Source organism: Ixodes scapularis, unplaced genomic scaffold, assembly GCF_016920785.2.
Source record: "Ixodes scapularis isolate PalLabHiFi unplaced genomic scaffold, ASM1692078v2 PGA_scaffold11__112_contigs__length_91849675, whole genome shotgun sequence".
Classification (NCBI taxonomy): domain Eukaryota; kingdom Metazoa; phylum Arthropoda; class Arachnida; order Ixodida; family Ixodidae; genus Ixodes; species Ixodes scapularis.
In genome coordinates, this window is record NW_024609837.1 from 51917244 (window position 1) to 51942298 (window position 25055).

At 42.4% G+C, this 25055-nt stretch overlaps 1 protein-coding gene across 1 annotated transcript in view; it reads right to left on the reverse strand.

Annotated features, from left to right (window-relative positions):
• Positions 1-7284: 7284 nt before the first annotated feature.
• Positions 7285-25055, reverse strand: part of LOC115328664 (wiskott-Aldrich syndrome protein family member 2-like) — a 28225-nt gene continuing 10454 nt past the window's right edge. The window contains exons 5-10 of the mRNA XM_040208474.1: positions 24883-25017; positions 23964-24003; positions 16781-16892; positions 15968-16042; positions 11391-11455; positions 7285-7481 (exon numbers count right to left, since the gene is read on the reverse strand). Coding sequence (XP_040064408.1) covers positions 7285-7481; positions 11391-11455; positions 15968-16042; positions 16781-16892; positions 23964-24003; positions 24883-25017 — 624 coding nt within the window. The remainder of the gene's footprint in view (positions 7482-11390; positions 11456-15967; positions 16043-16780; positions 16893-23963; positions 24004-24882; positions 25018-25055) is intronic.

A 25055-nucleotide genomic window follows, 5' to 3' on the forward strand; every position in this document is an offset into this window, starting at 1 on the left:
ACGGGTGGTATCTGTGGACTTGTTTATATCAACCCTCAAGTAATGTATAACAAACGTAAGCGAAGGTGTCTAGCTCGTTATTAGCCCCTCAGGCCCTTAAATTGAGATTTTACTTAAATCGAATTGTCCTGAAGCTAAAATACCAGAAGCTTTTCTCACGCAGACTGTCGCCCTTCACAGGTTCCACATTTTCTGCTGCTAGTACTGCATCTACCACTGGACAGACGTTCGAATACTTGCTTTTACTCCTGTTCTCCTCTGATGTCAGAGAGTCCAGCTGTAGGGAGTTTGGAGGCTGAGGAAGCTTTTGGGGAACTGCAGCAGTGTCTCTTTTAATTGGAAATGACAATTCAGACTAAACGGTGTACTTTCGGAATAGGCTGGAATAAAGAATGTCAGGAAAAAGTATAAACATTCCATATTGTGGCACTATTGCGGTGCATAGTTTTGCAGTTCAATACATATCATACAGACAACTGGGGGCAATTCGGCCGTTTTTGCTGCTACCATACAAACTAATTTCCAGTAATTGTGCAGGTTCTAAGAAATATGCCTGCATACCTGTATAAACTATATAATTAATTCGCGAAGAAGCTACATTTATGTAAAACAACCCTGTTCCACAAGCACTTTCAAGATCATCAGACGCACGGCCTTTAAAACATCTGCGAACCAGCGCATGCAGAGTGGCAGCGCAGAGTCAGGGTCGCGAGCTAATTTGCCGACCACCCAAAGGCCCATGATATAAATGCCACTTCAAATGCCTTGAAAGCGGGATCTAATATCGTCTTAAATCATGAACGTGCAAGGAACAGAATTCCAGCGTCTGAAACGCTTGCGCCATCGCTTCACCGACCTCTCGCAAGATTGCCTGGTGTCGTGTGGACGGACGGGGAGGCTCACCGGCGGAATTGCCTCCGCCGAAAGCTTTCGGGATTTGTAACCCAATTTTAAAGGTAAAAGGGACAAGCAGGCTTATAAAATGTACGGAAGCACGTTAATACCGGCCTAACTCAACGTCTTGCACACCGGGTAAACAAAGTCCAGCTACTCGAAGAGCTTGCGGCACACAACGCCAAACCAGGAAACCGGTGCTCGGAGGCGAGCCGATGCGAGATCGCGGAGCGGAGTACTCCCCCTGACGTCACAGTACACCTCACCCAATCCGGGCGCGGCGACCGCAGCGACGCTTGTGCTCGCTCTCGGGGCTAATAGTCCGTTGCAACTCAAGAAGGTAGGGCGAGGGTAACAAGGGCCGGGGAGGAGGAAGCAGACGGAATGCTGGAGAAGAGGAAAATCTCCGTCTCTCTTTAGCTTTCCGTCTGCTTCCCCCTCCCCGGCCCGTCTTACCTTCGCCCTACATTCTTGAGTTGTAACGGACTATAGTGATGCAAAACTATCGATAGCACTACTGATAGTATCGATAGTCGCCAGGAATCTGACTATCGATAGTAAAAAGGTATCGACTATCGAAAAACTATCGATAGTACTATCTTGTGACCATCAGGCGGATGCTAGTTTTAAATATAAAATTTCTAGACTGGAATTGGCTGGCTTCCCGTGTTCGGTCTTGGTTTCTGTGGCGGAGACCGCCCTACAAAAAATGAAGGGGTTGAAAAGAAAGGTCCCAACGAGGCAGAGAACAAAAATACCAGAAGTCATTCCGTACATCCACAAGGTTGCCCACAATCTGAAGAAAGTTGCAAGCAAGTACGATGTTCCCGTTGTATTCTCTGCCCCAAAGAAGTTGGCTGGGTTGTGCGCCGGCATCTCTGATGAGAAGGCAAAAGCACCGTGTGATAAGAAACACGTCACCCCTTACGTGGACTGCACAGTGGGTGTGGTCTACGAAGTCCCACTGAGATGTGGAAAGGTATACATTGGCCAGACGGGGCGGTGCATCAACGACCGAGCACGGCCCGCATTATCAGTAAAAAATAAATATGGCTCGCATTTGCCAATACATTGCAACACGTGTGGCTGTGTTCCGCGACTTCAGCAGATACGGATACTAGGAAGAAGCCTAGAGACGGCCGCTCGAGAGCTATTGGAAGCTTTGTTTATAAAAAAAAGTGGGACGGCATGTCTCAGCGACACTTCTAATGTTCTTCATTGTAATGAATTTCAGTTTTTGAGTGATCGGGTGAAAAATTAATCAACTTTTGCGTGTTCCTGCTTTGCCTGTCGTGTGTATATATATGTGTTCAATTTTCCTGAATAAAAATAGTTGGAAGTTAGCGCCTGTCCTGTATACTTCTTGTCTTTGTCTTTCTGTTGCGCTATTTTGTATGTTTTACTCAGTACTATTGATAGTCGACTATCGAAAAACTATCGATAGTATTATCGATAGTCGACTATCGATAGTTCTGAGACACTATCAATAGTTTTGGAAAAACTATCGATAGTATCGATAGTCAATTTATCGATAGTTGTGGATCACTACTCTGGAGTCGAGAATAATACCACCCGCCGTGGAAGCTGAAGCAAATGATGAGACAAAAAAAAAAAAAAAAAGCTTTGACAAAAAGTGGCCTGCTCCACGAATTCTGAGCATGCTGTGATCATCCCGAACCTCATCATGATCAGAAATTTGTGACAGGGGCTTCATAGGGTGTCTGAAATGCCGAGGCTCAATCTAAAAAAAAAAAAAAAAAAAGATTGTAAAAATTGGCGCCGGCACGTAGCGATCTAAACTTTTCGTTTGAAGGTGCATTTCACAGGTAAGTTTTCCCTTGCAAAACTACAAGGCATATATCTTTTTCTGTAATAAAATAGGGTCAACAAACTTCTCAGGGTCAAAGGCGGACGGTGACGCAGATGACCGAGTCCAGTGGCGGCGGGGCGCGTTTGGCGTGCGTATTGATAGATGGCGTCGGAAGCTGCGTCGGAATGTGTAGCTGACCAGCGAAAGAAAGCAGACGACACCCTCAAGAAATCCGTCGGCAGCAAAAGCGCCGCCGTTATGCAACCGCGTTTTTTTTTTTTAATTTTGGTAATTTCAGGTTTTGCTCTCATTGTCCGCATTTATTTTTAAACTAAATATATATTACAAATAGATTATGTTTATATTGATATTCCACGGGACACAAGCAGTTTCGATATTTTTTAAAAGCCAGCCGGAAGAAGGGGGTAGCGCCATATACCAATACGTGCGCCTAAACGCGCCCCGCCACTCGACTCGGTCGTCAGCGTCTTCGTCCGACGTTGACCCTAGCAAGTGTTTTGGCTCTATTTTTTTCTTACAGATAGCTACGCCTTGTTATTTTACAACGTAAAACCGACCTAGATGTGAAATACACCATAGACGAAACGTTTAGATTGCTACGTGCAGGCGCCGATTTTTACGGCAAATTTAAGATGGCTACTCGGCATTTGAAACACCCTATAGTTGTTCACTTGTGTGCCCCCATGTGGCGTATTCGTCTTTAACTTTTACGCCGTGTGCGAATTCCATCCAAATGGGAGTGTGCTCCAAGTGAAAAAACGAAAGCAACTTCAAAGACAAAAACAGGATGAAATAATAAGTGTCTTGCGGTTGCAAAAGAGTGATAATTTTATTTTCACGTCACGAGGGTCCGTGACGTGACGTCACGGATCCTCGTGACGTCACGTGTGATGTCACGAGGGTCCACGCGCTGCATTATGGGAAACGTCCCATAGTGGGACGTTTTCCCCTTCCTGCTCTCCTCCTCTCTCCCCTTCCTCCACTCCTCCTCCCTCCTCCTCTTCCCTCCTCCTTCTTCGTTGAGCACTGCGTTTTCTTCTTGAGGAGGAGGAGAGGAGGAGGAGGAGGGAAGATTCCAGCTACCCGTTGTGCAGGCAAGTGATATCATCATTAATAAATCACAGGGAGGCACGTATGAAGACGTGGTGTACTCGTCATCCAAGTGGCCATCTACATGGGTACGGGTCTGTGCTGTACCCATTGATCTCTGTTGCACGTGAGACGAAGTTGGTAAATTGTGTGCCGCCAAGATCCACAACGGCTTGCTCGTGGTAGCTCTGTATCACTCGTCTACGGGACTCACCAAATATTTCGTGCAAGACAAAGAAGTACTTCATACCAGTCACGCAGGAAAACATCCGATTGGCCCCGAGGGACGTGCACTCGCTGCTCTGCTGTGCCATCTCGGGGGAGCACGCTCAAGACTAATGCTGAGGAGATCAAAAACGCCGAGCAGTCTTTGAAAGATGTTCGACAGAGTAGGATGACATCGAGAATATCACGTGCTTCGTCATCATGTTGACTTTAACGCTGTCTCATTCTCTCGACTTGCTTCTGCTGTCCTGTTTCCTGGCACCGGCAGAACTTGGAGTGGAGCTTCCAGACGTGAGATTTCCATTTCCTTCCTCGGACAAGCGGCGAGCGAGAATACCAGAATATATATATATATATATATAATATATATATATATATATATATATATATATATATAATTATACTATATATATACTATATATATATATATATATATATATATATATATAATATATATATATATATATATATATATATATATATATATATATATATATTGGTATTCTCGCTCGCTGCTTGTTCGGAGGAAGGAAATAGACATTCTCCATTTCCTTCCTCCGGATTATATATATATATATATATATATATATATATATATATATCAGATTGTTTAGCACGGTAAATCGCAAAACCGAAATACCCCAAGGGAGGAGCAGGAAGAGGAGGAAAGGAGGGGAGGAGGAGCAGAGAACGAGGGAAGTAGCAATGGAGTAGGAGAAAAGGAGGAGGGGAGTAGGAGAGGGCACGGATGAGGAGGAGGGGCATACCGTCCCCTCAGTACCCTCCCCTCCTCCTCCACAAGAGCTGCGCTCTAAATCGGCACTACATGTAATTGTAAACGTCTTCAATTTCTTCTAAGAAATAAAGAGAATATTAAAATTGTAATTGATGTGCGTTTCCTTATACCCAGGTAATTAAAGTCATGGGGGATTGCAATCTTTTGTCAAGAAAAGGAGAAATTGATAATTTTACAAATGGAACCTATGCGGAGAGCAAGTCGTCTGCTACTTGTGCAGGAGTTGCGGTGACGTCAGAACGACCCTGAGCTCCGACTGGCTTTGATTGAAAGGATAATGGGTAGACCTCAAAGCTAGATGCCTTGAGGTCAGTCCAATATTGTTTCAATCCGCCAATAAGGGCTCGGCGCTCTGACATCATCGCAACCCCTATGCAACAACTTAAACGAACTTGCTTTCAGCCGGAGACTATAGCCAATCAATGTTTTGCTGGAGTCACGTATATTTCTAATAAAGCCATCTCCACTGCTCGAAACGGAAACCGAAATCGAAACATGAGCACGGAGTATCATGGCCGAGACAAGCGGACCAACACTCCCTAGACAACAAAGCAGTAGTGCAGAGCCGTGTATAGGGAGAGTTTGGTCAATGGGAGGAGCAGGCACAGCCAAGGCGTGCACGAGACGCTTGACATGTTCTTTTGACCAACCAGAATCCGAAAAGAACCTCCTAACGGCGGAAGCGGGAGACACTTTTAATAAGTGCGTAAAGGTTAAATAGAGTAACTTTGTCTGGGTTAAAAATATAGTCATGTGACATTTGGATAATGATCATGCAAAAACGGGGTCTAACCACCCGGACGGGACTCGGAGGCATAATCCTGGCACTCGGCGCCTGGCGTACAGATCACGTCGATCGTTTTCCTAGATTTTAATTTTGCATTACCGTAACTAAAAAAGAAAAAAAAAAGATAAATAAATAAAATAAAAAGATAATATGCACCATATTTTTAGTCACCGGGAGTTACTTCGACGAACTTGCTAATTTTGTTCCTCGCGACCACCGCCAGGGTATTATTTGCGGCTTCGGGCTGCCCACGTTCGAATCTGTGAAGACGCCCAGGAACACGCCCAGCCCGCTATCGGCCAATGGCGCCTCCTCCTTTGCCTCCTATACTTCCCAATGAATGGCCACTCTCTCTATATATACGGCTGTGCCGTACTGCTGATAGAGATATCCCCATTGGCAAAGGCCAACGCTGGGAACAGATTGAAGACGACGATTGAGTCAACATTCATCTCAAACTTGACTCGAAGCCCAGCACTGGCGCAGCACTCGTTTCCAGACTGTGTCAATGGGTTGGCCTTCACTGCTGGCGCAAAAATGTCAGCACTACGACCTTGTCTTCTAGGTGGTACTGGGTTGACGATGTGTACCGAGGAGGAGGAAAACATATAGAGAAGGAGAGAGTTGCCGCAAGTCACGTGGCTATACCCAACCGCGGTTTTCTCTTTTGTACGCTTCTCCGGCGTGTCAAGCAGACGACGACGACGGCGACGACGACGACGAGGGTGCATGCACCGTTTATCGTGCGATTATTTCGCACTTATATTCTTTCCGATCGATGTTCTGCGCTTGAAGATAGATTGTCCGGTATCAGGAACGACAGTTCCCAAGTAGTGGCCCAACGTCCGTCGCAAAGTTGGTCCGTCGTGCACCTCCATCGCGCCATCCAGCCTGTGGTACGTCGCCACATTGAGAATGACGTGCACATGTACTTCCTGTGATCTGTGCAACATGTCGTCTTTTTCTTTTTCCATCAACGTATTTGGTGTTTTTGGGGGGTACAAAAATGGGGTTCATATTCGTTTCTATTTTTATTATTAAATGTGTGCCTCAGATGACACGCAACTTTGAATATATTTGGTACGCATAGTTTGAACGCCACGTGACCATGGAAGAGAGAGAGAGAGAGCGCGACTGAAACCGGTCACTTCTCAACCAGATGTTTACGGGTGGAAATAAAACTAATTTCGAGCCGCAAATTGTGTTTTGGTTATTTGATCTGCTATAAGTCATGTTCAAATGAAAACCTCGGGGATCATGAATACCCTGTTAGTGTCCTGTTAAGAATAATGACTGAACTGTAATGATCAGAGGAGCATCAATTGAGGTATATTCAGAAATTTTGGTGGCAGCGTTTGATCCCTGTGTGCCATACTGAGTAGGCCAGGTACGTGAATTATCTACGTGAAAGTTATGGGTCTCACTTAAATAGATAATTGGTTGTCGAAAACTAGTAGATAATTAAAGAAAAATAATGTATCTGCAGTCGTGTTACTGAATGATTTAAAAAAAAGGCCAGTACCGTTTCATCCCCGACATCATAAAAAGAATAGGTGTCTCCACTTTGCAATAAAAACACATTTATTAAAACATTAAAAGTCCAAGCAGGGGCGCACGAACCCCATACAACCAAACCCATGCCACTGAAATGCACCGGGCAATTTAGCAGTAATCGGGAATCGGGGCCTTGGTAGTTGTTGTAGTTGTCACCGGAGCTTCTGGTGGAGGCGCAGGTCCGGGTGGGGACGGAGGTCCAGGTGGGGGTTGTGGTGGTGCTTCTGGATCTTCGGGAGAAGCAGTGGGAGGTCCTTCTGGCGGCGCTGGCTGTGCAGGCTCATTCGGGGGTGCGGGTGGTTGTGCTGAAATATTTAAGCCTTATAAGAATACGGGAAGAAGGCCTTCCGGAGCAGTGCTCTTTCTGGCGTGGGCTAAACCGCGGCGTAAAAATTAGCCGATAATATTGTCCGACGTACGGAGCACCAGTATAGACGCTTTCAGGCAGCTGTGCATGGGCGGCGCCATAACCGACCTTCAGTTTTTGTTTCCTCTTATTCCGTTCGCTTCACTTCATCATTGCGACAGCAAAACAGGTTACTGCCACTTTAGGTGCTACAGTGTCCTTCTCCCCAACCAAGGCCTTTGTGGAGGCTGGTCAATGCCCGCTTCAGTGGCTCGGCATCTCGGTAAGACAAGAGAAGGTCAGCTATGGCGGCTCAATCTGGCGCGCGCTGAAAGCGTCTATAAGATCCCCCCCCCCAAAAAAAAAAAACACAACGTGATCGAAAGAGGGGAAGTGTTAATTTTGTTTATTGTCCTTATGATAATGACTAATTCAAAATAGGCAACAATTTCTAACAGCCTGAAAAAAAAGGAGAACGCAGGGTGTGGCTTATTATGTTTACGCCCCTCGCTTTGTGATTGGTTGTCCGGCATTCTAATGGCTAATGACGGAATCTGATTGGTTGAAGAGTGATAATAAGATGTTAGGGACTATCCACGCGCTGAGTTACTTCAGTTGTCAGTGACTACAGCAAAATAGTTCGGAGGTTTAGGAACTGTCTTCTTAGTTAGGGAATAGTCTGTCAAATGGGTTGCTAAAGGTGTACGGAAGCGAAAGCTTTCGCTTATTTCTTTGCATAAATACGGCCTACCGAATTTAAAGACCTCAGAAACACTACTACTTGGTCGGAAAACGCGGGAAAAATATTTCTAAAAGGAATTAAACGATTTACTAATTTCACCTAGCGGTTAAGCCTGAAGCTTTTTTGAAGGGCCCAATCGTCATTGGCCCCGTAAGAGCAGCGCTGCGCCGCGGTAGTACGTCGTACTAGTGGATGCGAATCAGGATGGTACATGTGAACGAGAGATTGGCAAATAAGGTGACCGTTGAGTAGGCCAAGCTGGGCTGCGTCAGCAAGCTTCCCAGAGCCGTTCCCGTGTTCACGAAGGTGATGGCCTGGCGGCCGTCCCCCTCGGAAATATTGTTTGCTTCGTTGGACATATCAAATGTTCGCGATCATTCTGTACGTCTACTGCGGGACACCGTTCTATTGTGCGGCAGAGGGCTTAGACAGCAGCGTCGTGTATCGACTATCGTGAGATAGTTGACACACCACGCTGTCCACACCGCGCAGGCAGTGCTGTCAGCGCTGACTGCGCGGTGTACACAGCATGCAGGGAAATCATTTTTGTAGTCAAGAACTTACTACGAAAGGAGCGCAAAGGCGCCAAGAAGTACGCAGATTACGCAACAGCATGGCATGACCGAATAACCGCATCGCGTGACTGCGATCTCGCTAGAAGCGAGCCGGCGCCGGTGTAGGTGGCAGATGTCGTCATCGTAGTAATGATCTTCCTGTTTATGTGGTATTCCACACAAAACAGCAGGTCCTGCAACGCTAGCAGTCTGCGAACGCGATCGTGGCGATGGTGATGGAGCGGTCATTTGGTCGTTTTGCCCTTGCTTACCTCGGTCCTCGACAAAGCAAGGTTGTAACGTTTGGACACCTTAAAAATTTTTTCTGTTTGTTTGTATGATTTTATTTGAGACAGACTTAAAGAAAGTCTCACGGGACATGGCTAATGGCACTTTGAAGTGCCTGACGAGGCCACGCCACCCTTTTTGGCAACAGCGATAGCAAAACAAGGCAACAAGAGTGACATGCTTTCCCTGCTAAACAGTAAAAAACAAATACAAAAGAAAACAAATAAGCAGCAACCAGAGGTGTGGGAAGAGAGGTGGGCTAGTTATCTATAATATTACAATTTGCTTCAATAGATCTTTAAAACATTACTTATTTTTTGCGCTATCACATCATTCCAGAAGTTCAGGAGATATTTTTCGTTGTTTTATTCATCCGTAAATAAAATTTCTTTCACACTTTTCTTATAGTTAAGGTGTGACGTGGCACTATTTAGAAGGTCTAAAATGGTTGGGTTTTGGTTAAAAAAATGGGGTATCTGAAAACTTAGCTTCTGATATCTATAATTTGACGTGAACAAGATTTCACTGTTACATTTTGTTTTAAATTGTACGGGCCAATTTTCACGGGGAGTTTGCAGGGAACGAAAATTTGCCAGTATGAAATTGCCACCAAACCTCGAGGAATAGTTTATATTTGTGTAGATATTTTAATAAGCTTACTATTTGGTATGCTTTAAAGTATGGTGCGGGCATTCCTAAAACAATGTAAGTTTCCAGTTGCTTGTAATGCTCGCTTTTGTATACATAAGAGACGATCTAAATTTGTTTGGCATCTAGTTGGTACACCAAGAGACAATAACTTATGCGGGTTTTGAGGGCGAAAAAAGGGGCAGAGCTCATAACTAGGATACGCTTGGCCCCGATAGATCTGATGACGTCAAGGGCGCAACCTGTAGCGACGGATATCCTGAGACAATTCGCGCTCTGCGGTTATCGATTTTGAAGCACTCGACAAAATACGGCATTTAGAACGAAAAAACGAGAAACTAAAACGAAAAAAAAAAGAATAAAAAAAAGCGAAGAGCAGTTTTAATCACAACTTTACACAACGAATGAAAGGCATCGTAGAAGAACCAAAGCACCGACGCTACATCGTCGCCCAGTGTTGCTTGATTAACAGCCAACGCGCTGGCCGCCTGCTAAAGAGCAGCTAGTCGCAGCTTTAGTATCGAACCGAAATCAATGACTGGTATCGCTTTCGAGACACAAAATGTGATCACAGCTGAATTTTTACGTAAATGGCCCTTTAAGAACCCAGCAGACGCTCCCTCTTGAGCACGAGCTTCCTTTCTTTGATAGCACTTCGTTGCACGGGCAGCCAAAGATATGCGGAAGCATAGCCTCCTCTCTACTCGCAAAGCCTGACAGTTCGACGACGGAGCCACAGAGTGCCCGGTTGCAGATTTGGAGCTCGAGGACCTGGTAGCACCGAGCATCAAATAGCCATTGCTCGGGGAACCTGGACGTCAACGCACAGCTTTTGCAGCGGCGAGGACCCGAAACCCTCTTGTTCGCTCGGGAGAAGTGTGTTTCGGCGTCTCGCCGCAGCGGGGCGCCTGTTACGTGGCTCTCCCCTCATCCGTTGTCTGCAGCTCCATCTTTTCCATTTCGGCGGCCGCTTCTCGTGGCAATCTGCCAGGCTTTGTCGGTATATAGGAGGATATGACGGAAGACAAGGACCTCATGCTGGAGGCGGAGAATCTAAAAAAATTGGATTGTGTGTATGTTTATACAGCCTAAAACTGGGTATACTTAAAAGAAAGAAGAAAAAAAACGACACTATTAAAATTGCGAGTAAAAGAAATAAACGTGCAGGTGGTGTCACTACATTTATTTAGAACTGAAAATACGTTTAGCTCTGTCCTTTAGCCTAGGTTGGATGGGATTCGCTTTCATAGTAAGTTATAACTGGCTTTCGTACAAGTGGTGCATTTCGGCGCGTCATTTATCTTCGTTGTTATATTGTAAACCAGTAGTTTCGCCCCGTTTCTAACGTCGTGAAATAAAAAGTTGAACGAGTTGTGCTGTCGAACGGGAAAGAAATTGTGTGCCAGAAGGTTAAAACATAATATGAAACATAGAAATATTTACTGAACCATACACAATCATATTAAGTGTAGAATAAGAGGTACTTCAATAAAAGAAAAATGTTTACTTTTATTGGGCCAAACTGTGCATTATATTGTATAAAATATAAATATTTTGGTGGGAAATGCCTGGAAAATGTAGTTCCATATTATAGTTGGCTCGTCACGCATTTTGTAATAAGAAACGGTCAACTTACGTGGAGAAACTGGTTCACTTGGAGATATGGGTGTTGACCCGTCTTCGCGTCCATTCTTGCACTTTCTATGTTTAAAATAATAAAATAATGAATTATTATATAGCATAATTAGATTTGTAGTGAGCGTATCTTCAAAAGTCAGACACCGCAGGTAAAAATAAACAAGCTGACTCTGTGTTCTGACCGTTTTCTTATTTTGTGATGATAGCTAATAGATATAATTCGTCAATTTTGAAAGCGAGAATATAGTCACACGGATTTGTACCAGACTTAGAAATACACGATATCCCTCGCGCGTCATAAACGCGGTACTCGCATGAATTAGAATACAGGGGGATTCCTCCCCAGTGCGGGCACCATGCAAGAAAAACGTAAGACTCTTGTGATGTTGCGCTGTGGCGTCGGCTCCGTGGCGGAGAGTGAAACGGGGCATCTCGTGCGGTGCAAGCAATCGTGGTATGGCGGCGGATCAGTTTGTTTTTAATATATTTTGTTGTCAAACACATCGGTGCCAAGGGTAAAGCCCGCTAACTCCGTCTGCGGTGGCGTCAAGAGTGAAAATGGCTAAATTGCACCGATGTCGCTCACATTCCTCCTGTCGGCTCCTCGTCAGTGTGAACAACAAATTTGAGGTGGGATATGCACCCTCTGGCGGGGTTACGCCCATCCCTCCGCACATTCCACCCTCCCCCCCCCCCCCCCCCCCCCCCCCCCGCGTGACCACAGCAAATCCAAAGCGTTGTTCCGCGGTACTAAAAATTTGCCGTTTCTGTGGTTCGGATTTTGTTAATTTTAGTTTGCCTATCTAGGGACGTCCGACCAGTCCGATATCCGCTCGTCAACTGATTTATTCTAAATTCGCGCGACTGCAGTCTGCGCTTTGATTTTTTCTTCTAACCCGTGGCGCGCCGTCAATCTTACATTCATACTACCTGAATTTTGCTGTAGACCTTTTCGAAAATCTGTGTACCTTTTCCGTCTTAGAACAGTAAACATTTCACTATGTTTGCTATTTCGTCTTGTTCACGCGTTGCTTGATGGTCTTCCTCGAACACGGTTTCAATCTCAACGAGCCCATATATAGATCCAGGGTTTAGCGCTTTCAAGTTGATGATTTCAATTAAGAGATATTTTTACGTTTTGAACAGTTTTTTGGTGAAATATACGTACACTATATAGAAAACTTTACCGTACTTCCTAGCTAACATATTCGGCGTTTGCATTCAACAAAAGACCAACATGATCTTCGTTGTGCTCACCGTTTTCTGAGTTTTATAGAGTTTTAACCTAGTGGCGAGTGGTGGCGCTTAGGTCAGTGGTGTACTAGGGAGTTTGCAAATGTCATATGAAACTGAGACAATTGGAAAAGTAAGACATTTGGGCTATAATGCACTAAGATAAGCCCCCAACAAAGCACGTTGTTTTGTCAAAAAGACGTTTACAATATTATGAGAATGACGAAATTTGCATGGACAAATGCGAACTGCGGAAGTGTCGACCTGTTCGACTTCGCTTTAGCATCAGAGGGAACCTTGAATTTTACAATCTAGTTTGTAACTAGTTTATATGGTTGTAATAAAGAAATACTTATTTTTCGAAATTTCTTTGACTGATGCGCGCCCATTTTTTGGTTTATTACTCTCACTTTAAAAAAGAAAAAAAATCTCCACATTTACCACGGCCACTGGATGCTTTCCTCCTAATCAAGTGGTTTTACATTTACAAAAGCTAAAGCTGGTCAATCAGCGAATTGCGGAGGCCAGAAGATAACCGTACCATGTTTCGAAACACTGCATAATTCAGGTACTGGCAAAGTTCTGGCAACTCATATTTCATAGTTTTGAGAGTTTTTGCTGTGACATAAATTAAGAAAGTGCCCCGACACATTTACAAAAGTTAGCCTTTCCAAAAGAAAAAAAAACTAAATCCTATACTTCAAAAGAAAGCAAAGACAAAATTTTAAACTCAAAATACTGTATTATTGCAAAGATGGGAAGTTCCTTGTAAGAAGTAATTAAGGTAAATTACGACAGCAAAAATGTAATTAAATTACATTACAAATTACCGTAGAATAAATATAATGACGTCACATTAAAATTATTTTTTTAAAAGCAATAAAATTACTTTGACATTACTTTTCAATCCCTTCAGGCAGTATTTCGTGCATAATATATCTACAGTATATGTACCAGAATTTAGGTCTTTGTGTTTGCAGTGCAACAACCACCTGCGCCTCGAAGTGATTCATATTGAACAGTCGCCTGCTGACGCATACGACAGAAAAATTAAACATGACGTAATTTTTTTGTACACGTGACTCGAAGAAAGTGCGTTCACTGGTTGCGTTGTTTATTCAATGATGAAGGTCCTCAATCAAAAAATTTGATGTGATTCTGTCTCTCTGACTTTGTATAAATCGTAGTCCATGACAGTAAAATAAGCAGGGGAATGACAGTCCGTGCTCCTACTAGTTTTCACATGAAACTTTTCCCTTCTGACTCGAGCACAGTCTAATTAATTTTTCTCAAGAGCACTAGTTGAATCATTCCTAGGAATTTCTCTCGGGGAGAGTTGTTTCGAAACCCGCCAAAAAGACCAAGTTATTGTGTGTTGCTACACAAAGGGGCCGGATGCTTGCTCTGCCACGGGAGGAAAAGGATGTCGGAAACTTCCTGAAATGTATACTTTCAAAAGGAAAGAATGGCGATCTTTGCGTTTACCTATTCCTGACAAAAAAACAAAAACAAAAACAAAACAAAACAAAAAAAAAAACAAATAAAATTAAAGCGACAATCACACGACGTGGTGCGTTTAGACAGCGACAGGTGGGCTGCTTATTCGACGATATAAAGCTGACGATCGATGTGACATTGCGTTGATAGTGCGTCATACGATGATCTGATAATGAAATGACGTTGCGTTCATTTAGCGTCGATACGTTGTTGATGAATGAATGATTTTAGGGTTGTGAAGTGTTTTTCCGCCAAATGTAGCGGAGAGACTGAATTGGTGCATAGGCCACGTGACGTAAAGCTTTCTGCGAAATTTAGCGGGGAAACCAATTTGGCGCATAGATCAAAAAAGGTACATTTTTCCGCTAAATTTAGCGGGGAACCTGAATTTGTCTGTGGGTCCCATGACGTCAGGTCACGTGACATTGCTTGAGTGATGTCACGTCACGTGACGTCAAGTTTTGCGCTAAATTTAGCAGGGAAACTCAATTGATGTATAGGTTACGTGACGCAAATTATTGCGCTAAATTTAGCGGGGAACCTGAGTTTTCTGTAAATCCCGTGACGTCAGATCACGTGCTATTTTTCCCGCCGAATTCAGCGGATAAACTTTTTGTTTATGCTCACGCCGTCTCGAAAACCGGGGAACGGGCCACTAACAGTCACCGCTGTAAAAGGCAGAGAGGCATATCGCGAGCGGCACCTTCTTTGCTCACTTTTTGTCTTTTCCGAGAAAAAAGCAGTTTTACTTGTCAAGGTCAAGGCTAAACACGAAATATTCTGGATTCTTTAACAAGGAATTTGAGATAACTTGATTCCGGTCATTTGGTCTTTAGGTCGCAGTAATCGAAGCTTGACAGTTTGATCTTCCTTGACGAAAGAAAAAGAAGGCTGTAGAGGTGCTTGTTCTGTCGTCTTATCTTTCAAAGGGCGTTGACCTCAATGGTGGTGTACCCATAGAACTATTGTGGCATGGAAGAGTGCTGATGATGTGACGCTGTGAATCTGCCTTGGAGTTTTCGTGAGCCGTGGCCCTCTAGCGACGGCTTCAGATGAAAACCTTTCTTCATCTGATTTGCCTCCCGAGTCAGTCTTTGCGCGTCTATCGTGTTCCATACGAGGCTTTGCGTTCAGATGGCTTCGTTCAATAGTAGCGTTACTCTCACTCAATTTGTTTTTAACGAAAACGTATTATGCAAAATAACTTTTCTCATTTTATCGTAATGCTCACAAACTGATTGTGTTTCATTTGGGCAAGAGTAATTTCAAAAGTAACGGGTAATTTTTCCGAAATTACTGCCTGAAGATACTTTATCGCATTACTAAATCATTAGCCTAGAAATGTATTTAATGACATTCCTCATTACCACCAGAAGTAGTTGTCATTTTATTACAGTGATGTCATTACTGCCACCTCTGGTTTATTTTAAAACTCTGCCTCAGCGTAAGAGAGGGCGATTCTCAAGATAACTTGAAATTCCGAAAGTGCTGTACGATGTCCTAAGACCAATATTACACCCCCTCTTCAAATACCCCTCAAATGTGCCAAACTTCTTTAAAATGCTAATCGCCTCGGGTAATATCAAATAAAAAAAGGACACGCTTTTTTTATTGGTTTAAAGCGAAAAGAAAATACCATACATAACTGACAAATCCATCACTACTGTGAGATTTAACGTGCGTGACATAATATATTCATGAAAGTACACACTGTGGCAGAGTAGACGTTGAGCTCCACTTACACAATAAAATATCATGCCAGTGTATGAGTACATTTCACAGAATATATAAAGAAACTTGTTTATATTTCAATTGATTTTATTACAGTAATGATGATCCACGTACCTTAAGTAGTCCTTCACGGCTTCAAGTTTATCTGATGGGATGTTAAGCACATGTTCTCCTAAACCTGGGGTTATGCTGAAATATTAAGTTGACATCCCCTGGTTATTTAAAGAAACCCCTGAATTGCTTAAAGAACTGAATCAGCAGCAATAAATGTATAGCTCAAAATTGATTTTCAATTGACCGAAGTTTCATCCCCTGGGGTTCGTCGGAACACACTTAGTTCATGACATACTTGTCCTACATTAAAATAGTTCTTAAGGGTTCCATGAACGTCTTCTTTAAAAAAAAAATAGATACGGAGGGCTTTTCATTGAGATAATTTATTTTTGCCCCAAGAAAATAATTTGTATCATGCGGCTGTGGTTTCGTGGGCACGCTTTCTGAGCACACTGTAGATCCACGGCTTGTTTTACCCTTTTGACTTAGAACCTTGCCCTTTATTAACACGCATGTTTTCTAGCCAGTTATACCTTTTTGTTTAGCCTTATGTACGTGCACCCCTCTAAGGCCTACCAGCGTTTTGGGCCAAAATAAAGCACGTGATTGATTGAATGATTGATGAACGTCTGTAACGCTGCCAGCATGCCTCTCGTTCATGATGCTCGCTAGGACGTTCGTTATGACGCTCGTTCCTGACAATTTTCTCATAGAAGATGACCCATGAAACACATCCCATGTTAAAATAATAAATAAACAAACAAACACAAGGAAATCTTTTTTTCAAAACTCATCCAGACAGCTATTTAAACCGCAACAGCATTAAACGATGTGAAAGCGCAATAAACTATCGTTATTCTGACTTATACCCACCTGTTTATTATAATACTGAGCAGCATGTGGGATGAGTATCCTTCCTGGCCGGTAGCGTACGCTAGCAATATTGGTAAGCCGTTTTCACAGAGAGTGTCCTGGGCGTAGTAACCTAAAATATGGAGTTCAAGCCAATGCATGCTTCGGTAAATTACTTGGGCAACGTAATCTAATTACAATTATAGCTATTTCGCTCTAAAAGTGTCCAATTACAATTAAATGATTACTATAACACAAAAAGTAAATTCTTCACAATTATAAATTTGTGAGAGAAAGCAGTTAAACTACTTTGCATATGTTTTTTGATGACCTAGCCAAATTCAACAAAGATGATATGATAATTTTTTTTTTTTGCATTGAGAGGAATTTGTAGTTGGTTCCCGAGGATTTGTTACAGATTATTTTAGATTTGTCACACAATTTTTTTTTTAAATATAGCTTATGCGAGGTGAGTTGCGAGTACGATATATTTGTTTAGAATTCACTGCAAGAGTTGATTGGAGACTTAGACTCTTGACTATTTGGAAAATGGCTCAGAGGGCCCGTGATAAGATGCGCACAGTGCCCATCCAAACCAAATTATTTCAATTATTTTTATCAGTCCCTACCGTAGAAGGTTCTCTTGCTCTATGCGGAGAATCTTCTGTGACCCTCTGCACGTATGTCTTTGCCAGTCAGTGAGTTTAAAAAGAAAGCTCCAGCGTGACAAGAGTATAAAAGTTTGTTGTAATTTTAACTGAAATTTGAAATCAGTGCGGCTGAATAGTTGATAAACAACAACTTCAAACACTTTCACCAAACGTAATAATAATAATAATAATAATAATAATAATAATAATAATAATAATAATAAAATTAATACTATTAATAATTTAATTTTTATTTAGTGCCCTCAAACAGCTATGGAGCTTTTTGTGTGGTGCACTATAGTTTGTGTTTACAGCAACACAATTTAAAATGTATAGAAACATGGAAGAACACACGGGTACATGGTTGTTAGGCAGATACTACTTGTGCAGAAACTCTGAGTGAGATGAAAACACTTTTGCGAGGCTGGCTTAAGTTTACAAAAATCAAGAAAAAATATATAATTCGCCATTTCCTGTGTTATTAAAAACGAACTGCATTCGATATAATAGTGACAATTCACACATTTTATGGGGGTAAATTTTTAAGAAATGACGACCAGCGCTTTGTGGTACATGGAAGTGAATACTTACAAACAGGAATGGGCAGTATTTCAAATACAAGCATTTGAAATACGTATTTCAAATACTTTGTGTATTTTGCATTTGTATTTAATTACATATTGGGTAATGTATTTGACGTGTGTATTTAGATACTAAAACGTGGGTATTTCAAACACAATTTTAATTGAATACAATCTTGTGGGCGAAAATTCATCCCTCAAATTTATTGTCACTGTCCAGAGCAGGAAGAAAACTACGTTCTGCACCGACTGCAGTGTCGCTCAATGAAGCACAAGCGTTTAGTGACTTTGTGATTACGGTGCCAGTCCAGGGCAAGAATAGTGACGAAATCGACGTTCACAGGCAGACTGGCTAAATAAGTGCCTGTGACAACTTGTGATGCTTTCCAGCCTGATTTCCATCCAATTTTTTGCCTGGAACATTCTAAATGCGCGGGTCGTCCATATTTTCGTAATTGGTGCGAACTGCAACAATAAAAAAAAAAATCTCTAGCTAGTGCTGCGCGTCTTGGTCGTCTCGGTTCTTTGTTGGTCTATACCAAAATGTAATCGACAAAAAAAGCTGCTTGAAGCTCTGTACTTTTTTCACCTATTAGGTCCAAGCTGATTACATTTTTTTGTGATTATATTTCTATTACGTTACTAGAGCCTCGCACACTAAATCCCGAGTGTGCAATGCAAAATTAAAATGAGATACCCAGAAACCCGTTGCAGGTGCCCTGAAGTCGCTGACGCAAATTTTGAGGAATGTATTTGGAAAAAGTATTTGGAGAAGACCAAATACATTTGGTTGTATTTGTATCTTGTACTTAAATTCTTTTTGGGAAATGTAATTAGATTTGTAATTAAATACATTTTTGACGAAGTATTTTGTATTTGTATTTCGTACATATTTGCATGTATTTTGCCCATCCCGGCTTACAAATAAACTCTGAGATTTTGCAGTACCATGCACTACCTATGAAGAACATATTGTCTTATAGCCGTCCTTGTTGAAAGCCTTTCAAGTCTAAATAACGGTAGTAATGAGTCGTAACTAAAATCATTTCCGACTTATGTAGCGGTTGTAATTAATTCGATTGAAATTCGTCTGAACAATCTAAATCCTTGCAACTTTGGTTAAAGATGATGAGTATCAAGTAATATAACCAAATTCAAGTCCCGAGCGTTCGAGGCTGCAGAGCAGACGCACGGTAGATAATGGCGAAGTAAAAGAACGTGATAAACGAGCGATCATTCCCAACTTTCTTACCGCTCAACCGTCGATTTGAGAAACATGCTCAGTAAATAAAAAAGTACTATATATATATCAGTCTAGACGCCAAGATATTTCACATGCGATACTTGATCTGCCGTAATGTCCCCAAGCACATAAGGGAACAAGAAAAGGCTGCGTTTTTTTTTTATAAACATATCAATTTAATTTTTTGCTGAACTTAGTGACAAAGAGATTTTTCCACACCACTCTCAAATCCCACCAATATCAGTTTGGAATGAAGTACAGTCAGCATAGCTCTTAACATCTAAAAAAAGTTTGATATTGTCAGCAAAAAGAATGACATTCGAATGCTTGGCGCATGAAATTATATATTTTACAAAGGAAATAAATAACAGTGGTCCCAGATTTGACCTCTGGGCTATATTGAAAGTCGGTATAAAACACTTTGAAAATGAGTTTCAAACACGGACAGTGCTACTGCGTAAACTACAGTAGACATTGAACCAGTCACAAAGCTCAGGGCACACGCCATAGAAAGAAAAGCGTGCGAAGAAGTAAGAAAAAAAGAATGGCCCAATAAATTACAATTACACATGAGTTGATAGCGCAACTAAATTACTAAAGGTTATTTACTAACCCAGTATAAGTTAATGCCAAAGAAAGTTCACCACACAGGCTCTAAGTAAGTTATTATAGGAATACTACAACGAAATTTCGGCGCTTATTTCTTAGTCTATTCGTGCTCAAGGGAGCAGTCTCACATCCGACACCCCAATCTCTTGTCTCCTTGAATAGGACACGAAAAGTAATTTTAAAACGAATTAAACGATAAGTAAATGATACCTGGTGGATGTCGCTAAAGCCTCGTTTGTTATGCCTGTCTAGGAAATTTGACAGGTAGTGATGGTACCCGTCTCGCCTAGAACTATAGCCTCACTGGTGGCCCATGTGTGTAAGCATGTACAGCGTGCGCGTGAACGTATCTTTGACAAGCTTGTAATTGCCCGCACTTGCCCGCACAAGTAGAGACATTGCGGCGGCCAGATTCTCTGCTTGCAATAGTTTTGGTGACGTTAGCCTCGCCACAGCTTAGCTAGTCCTGAGACAGGTCACTCCACGATTCTGCCAGATGTCACGTGCTCTCCGCTGGCTGCTATAAGAGCGCGTGCCAGAGTGGGCCGTTTATAACGAAAAATACAGCCAGCAGGCTTAAAATTCAAACGTACAATGGTCAGAATACACAGAAAGAATAAAACACATACAGGACGAACACAGACGCGCACAGGTTTTTCATAGAACTGTGTGTGTCTGTGTTTGATCTTTGCCTGTTTCATTCTTTCTGTGTATTTTGTAGTTTTGAACGCACGCTGCTACGTGTGGAATTATCAGTTACGGATATTGTGGATCATATTCAGCCTTTTTCTGAATTCATTTTGAAAAACAGCGCGAATATCACACGGACAAGAAGGAGGAACACACAGGACGAGGCGCTGACTATCAACTGTCTATTCAGAACACATACATAGAAATTCACGCGAGGTCGGCTTCTTCTTTTTCCTCTCCCAGTCATTCGCCATTAAGCACGCAATATTGTAAATCATATCAAATTAAAACACACGAGTACATTAAAACACACCAGCACAGGTATAAGTCATCGCGTCTTCCTCTTTTCTTCTTTCTTGGATCTTCAATCTCGATCTTCAATTCTCAGGTCAACCCATGTCCAAACAAATTACCTCACTGTCCACTAGGCTAATGGATGGTTGGCTCACGCACCCGGGTTTCCGTTTTGCTATATGATAAGCTTCTACTAGCTCCCTCGATAGCTGATCCTTGTGTTTAAACAGCACTTTTGTGTCACTAAATTTTGGCTCACATCCACAATCACGGCAGTGGACAGCTAAATGGGAGTACGCGTTACCTTTTAATGAACTGTGGTGTTCGCGTAGACGAATGTTGAGGCAACGTCCCGTCTGGCCTATATATGAGTGACCGCATGAGAAAGGAATTTCATAAACGGTCCCCTGTGCACAGGACACGAACTTCATGCCATGCTTGACGCGACATCCAAACAGTTCTGGCTTACTTTTCCTGTCAGCACGCTTATTAACCACGTTTATAATCCTGCTCAGTTTGTTACGCGCTGAAAAAATTACGTTGACCCCATACCTCGAACCGACTCCCTTTAACCTGTGTGAAAGACGATGGATGTAAGGAATAATGGCGACGTTCTTTTTGTCTATCTTGGCTTTGTCTTTGTCAGGTTTACTGGAATCAATCTTGATATACCGAATCACCTTATCGCAGACTGAAGTAATAACTGAGTCGGGAAAATTAAAGTCTCTGAGTCTAGCGACCTGTACATGGGTCGCTAGACTTTTTTGGACATGGGTTGACCTGAGAATTGAAGATCGAGATTGAAGATCCAAGAAAGAAGAAAAGAGGAAGACGCGATGACCTATACCTGTGCTGGTGTGTTTTAATGCACTTGTGTGTTTTAATTTGATATGATTTACAATGTTGCGTGCTTAATGGCGAATGACTGGAAGAGGAAAAAGAAGAAGCCGACCTCGCGTGAATTCTGAATAGACAGTTGATAGTCAGCGCCTCGTCCTGTGTGTTCCTCCTTCTTGTCCGTGTGATATTCGCGCTGTTTTTCAAAATGAATTCATACCAACGCGCCCAACTTTCCATTCTAGTAAACTTTTTCTGAACACGACGGGTATATTTCAAATTCCGTTAAAGTATCCCTTTAAACGACTTCGTTAATGTACCTTAGTTTTATGCTCTACGCTATCCCCTAACACCTTAGTTCAGGGGTCATACACCTTTTGCTGCAGCGGGCCTAATCGGCGCAAATTAGGGACGAAGCGGGACGATCAAAAACCGAAAACGGGGGGGGGGGGGCATTGGTCGTTCCTAAACACATGATTGGATTTACGGTTTCTATATAAAAAATATCTTCACCGATGCATATATTATAAGGAACACTGCAATTAAAGTTGCTGCGAGCTTTCGTAGATATAAAAGTTTTGACTCAAGAACGCCAGAGGAAAAATGAACAAAGTCGTTCGCTTGAAATACATCCTACAACCTATTATCTGTTTGGGGATAAGATGATCAGCGAATTTTGTCTGGTAACCCTCCTAAACTTGTCCGAAAAGTCTGTCGTGAGCAAAATTAAAAAAAAAAAAAAATCTAGATGCCATTTGAGTATTTTGCAAAAATCAGGGAGTCCGACTCTGACCCTGCAACTCAGATACTATCATACAAATGCTTTCTTTATAGAACAGTGTGCTCTTTCCCTCTATAAATATTCTCCAAAAAGGAAAGTTTTATGGATTCTTTGTTGATAGAAATTTCTGGAGTTGGGAGACCCTGAGCTTCAGCTCGAAAAAGTTTGCATCTAAGACTTACTACCACGGGTTTCTTTTCCCTTTGTAATTTTACATTCCGGTCATTAGAGTGGTGCGAGATATCAGCCAACCACAACGCCAAGTCGCACAACCAATCGAAATCAGGAAAGCTTTCCGAGGAGGCTTTCTACAATGCTAATATTAAAACAATAAAACTTGCTTTTTTTGTAGTGCTAGACAACCCCATAATAAACCTCTGGGTGCGACAAAACTGTTGAAATGAAAGATGCATGCTACGAGTCATGATTCCGGAGGACATTCATGATGCATAAGACATACCTGAATTATTGATTCCCAGTGCATCATTGTGATGTACACCAATTGACGATAGATGAACGTGAATAATACGCTAACCCCTTGGCGTGCCATTTGGAAATGTATGCTTCACATTACTTCACATCTGCCACCAAATATACTTTTAACACCGTTGGTCCTGGAGTGTGTGTGTGTGTGTGTGTGTTTGTGTGTGTGAGAGAGAGGGGGGGCATTTTCTGGTAGTGTGCCGGCGGCCGCCTAGTTATTGCCTCGCGGGCTGCACCCAGCCAGCGGGCCGCGGGTGGCCGACCCCTGGTTGAACTTTTACATTACGTTTGAAGGAGGACGGGCACAATACCGTTATTGTACATTTTCCCCATAAAAGCTGCCATTATAATGCCAAGAACCCCCACGAAACTTTTTGCGAGACAAACATAATTTTTTTTTAAATTATAATTTAATAAATTTAAAACACTTATTTTATCCAGCCTATTTGCGCTTTCTAGATGTTTTGGGGCTTTCGAATGTCTATAAACGTTTAGTTTTAATATTATCTAAACAAATAAAATAGTATAACTTTCCTCCGCGTATAAATTATTTTCGGTATAGTATAGGTTTTGGTAGTTTACAGATGATTATTTTAATATTTACGATTTGTTAAAACCATTATTTTATCATATACCAGGTGAGACGGAATGCATACTAATCTGGGGCGAACCTGGATTTCTTATTTAATAAGAAATTAACTATTAAATTATATTTAGCTATTAGTATTTGGGGCAGTAAACAAAATCTATCCAGATAAAACGTTAGCACAAAAACACATTTATCGTTTACAATGAGAACATTCACAAAAATGAATGTAAATTAGATATAACATAAAAGAAGTTAGCATAGAATAGCAATTATATTTAATAATGAGAAGATTTACGAGAAAATTCAAGTACATTAGAAATAATATTGTTGCAGTGACCCCTAAAACGTAATTCCCATTTATTTACCTCAATAACCGAAGCCCTTTCAATTACTTTTCAGGAAGTTTTAAGCGACTTCTTAAAACAAAATAACTTGAAATGCACTCACCATACCCATGTCTCACAGTAGACCAGTCGTCAATGTTTTTAATAAAATAAATAAATAAATAAATAAATACATAAATAAATATATATTGTTAGGGTGATGCTGTCGGCAGCAGAAGGGACAGGACAGTACACGATGACAGAACACACATACGATTTATGGAGGCCGAGCCGGGCCGTGGGGCCTGGCGCGAGATAATCGTGCGCGCCACTGCCCCGTCGTCGTCTTCACCTTCCTAACAGTACTCCCTTCGACGAAAACGGCCGACCCGGCCGGTGAATAAATGAACACATGAAGCACACTTAGAAAGCCACATACACACAGAAGAAGAAAGGACGGCTGCCGACAGCGAGGGTGAGGATGAAGATGGAGACGTTGAGTTTCGGCCTCTTCCGCAGCGTCGCAGACCTCTGCACCAGCCACACGACGGCACGGTCCGGGCTGGGGGACTCAAGTCACAGAGAAGCGTCGGAACGTCGGGGGCTGGGGATAGGGGCGGGGGATCGTCTGTCGGCTTCGTCTGGTGCGGCTTCGTCTGATTTGGCTTGTCATGGCGTCTGGGCGGGGGCTGGGCGATGGGGCCATGGGCTGGTGTTTGGTCTGCTGCTGCGGATGACTGCCTCAACGAGGCGGGTTCACAGGATCATAGCGGCGCCGATGTTCAATGAAGGAGATGAGGGTGGCTCCGCACCTCCACCATACTGTTAGGGTGATGCTGTCGGCAGCAGAAGGGACAGGACAGTACACGATGACAGAACACACATACGATTTATGGAGGCCGAGCCGGGCCGTGGGGCCTGGCGCGAGATAATCGTGCGCGCCACTGCCCCGTCGTCGTCTTCACCTTCCTAACAATATATATATATATATTGTAAAGTTTAAATGTGGAAATAGGAAAAAAAAATGTAGCGGTGTTTTCTTACTTTGTTACGAGGCAAATAATATCCGAATGGGGCCTGCCCTTAAAATAGTCAGTAAGTGTTGAAATCGCTTCTTCCGGCCAAGGATAGGATCCTCCAACTTGTTCTAACCTTGAATTTAGGTCACTCCGGTCCGCCTAAACGTTAAAGAAATTATAATTTTAGAGGCATCCAT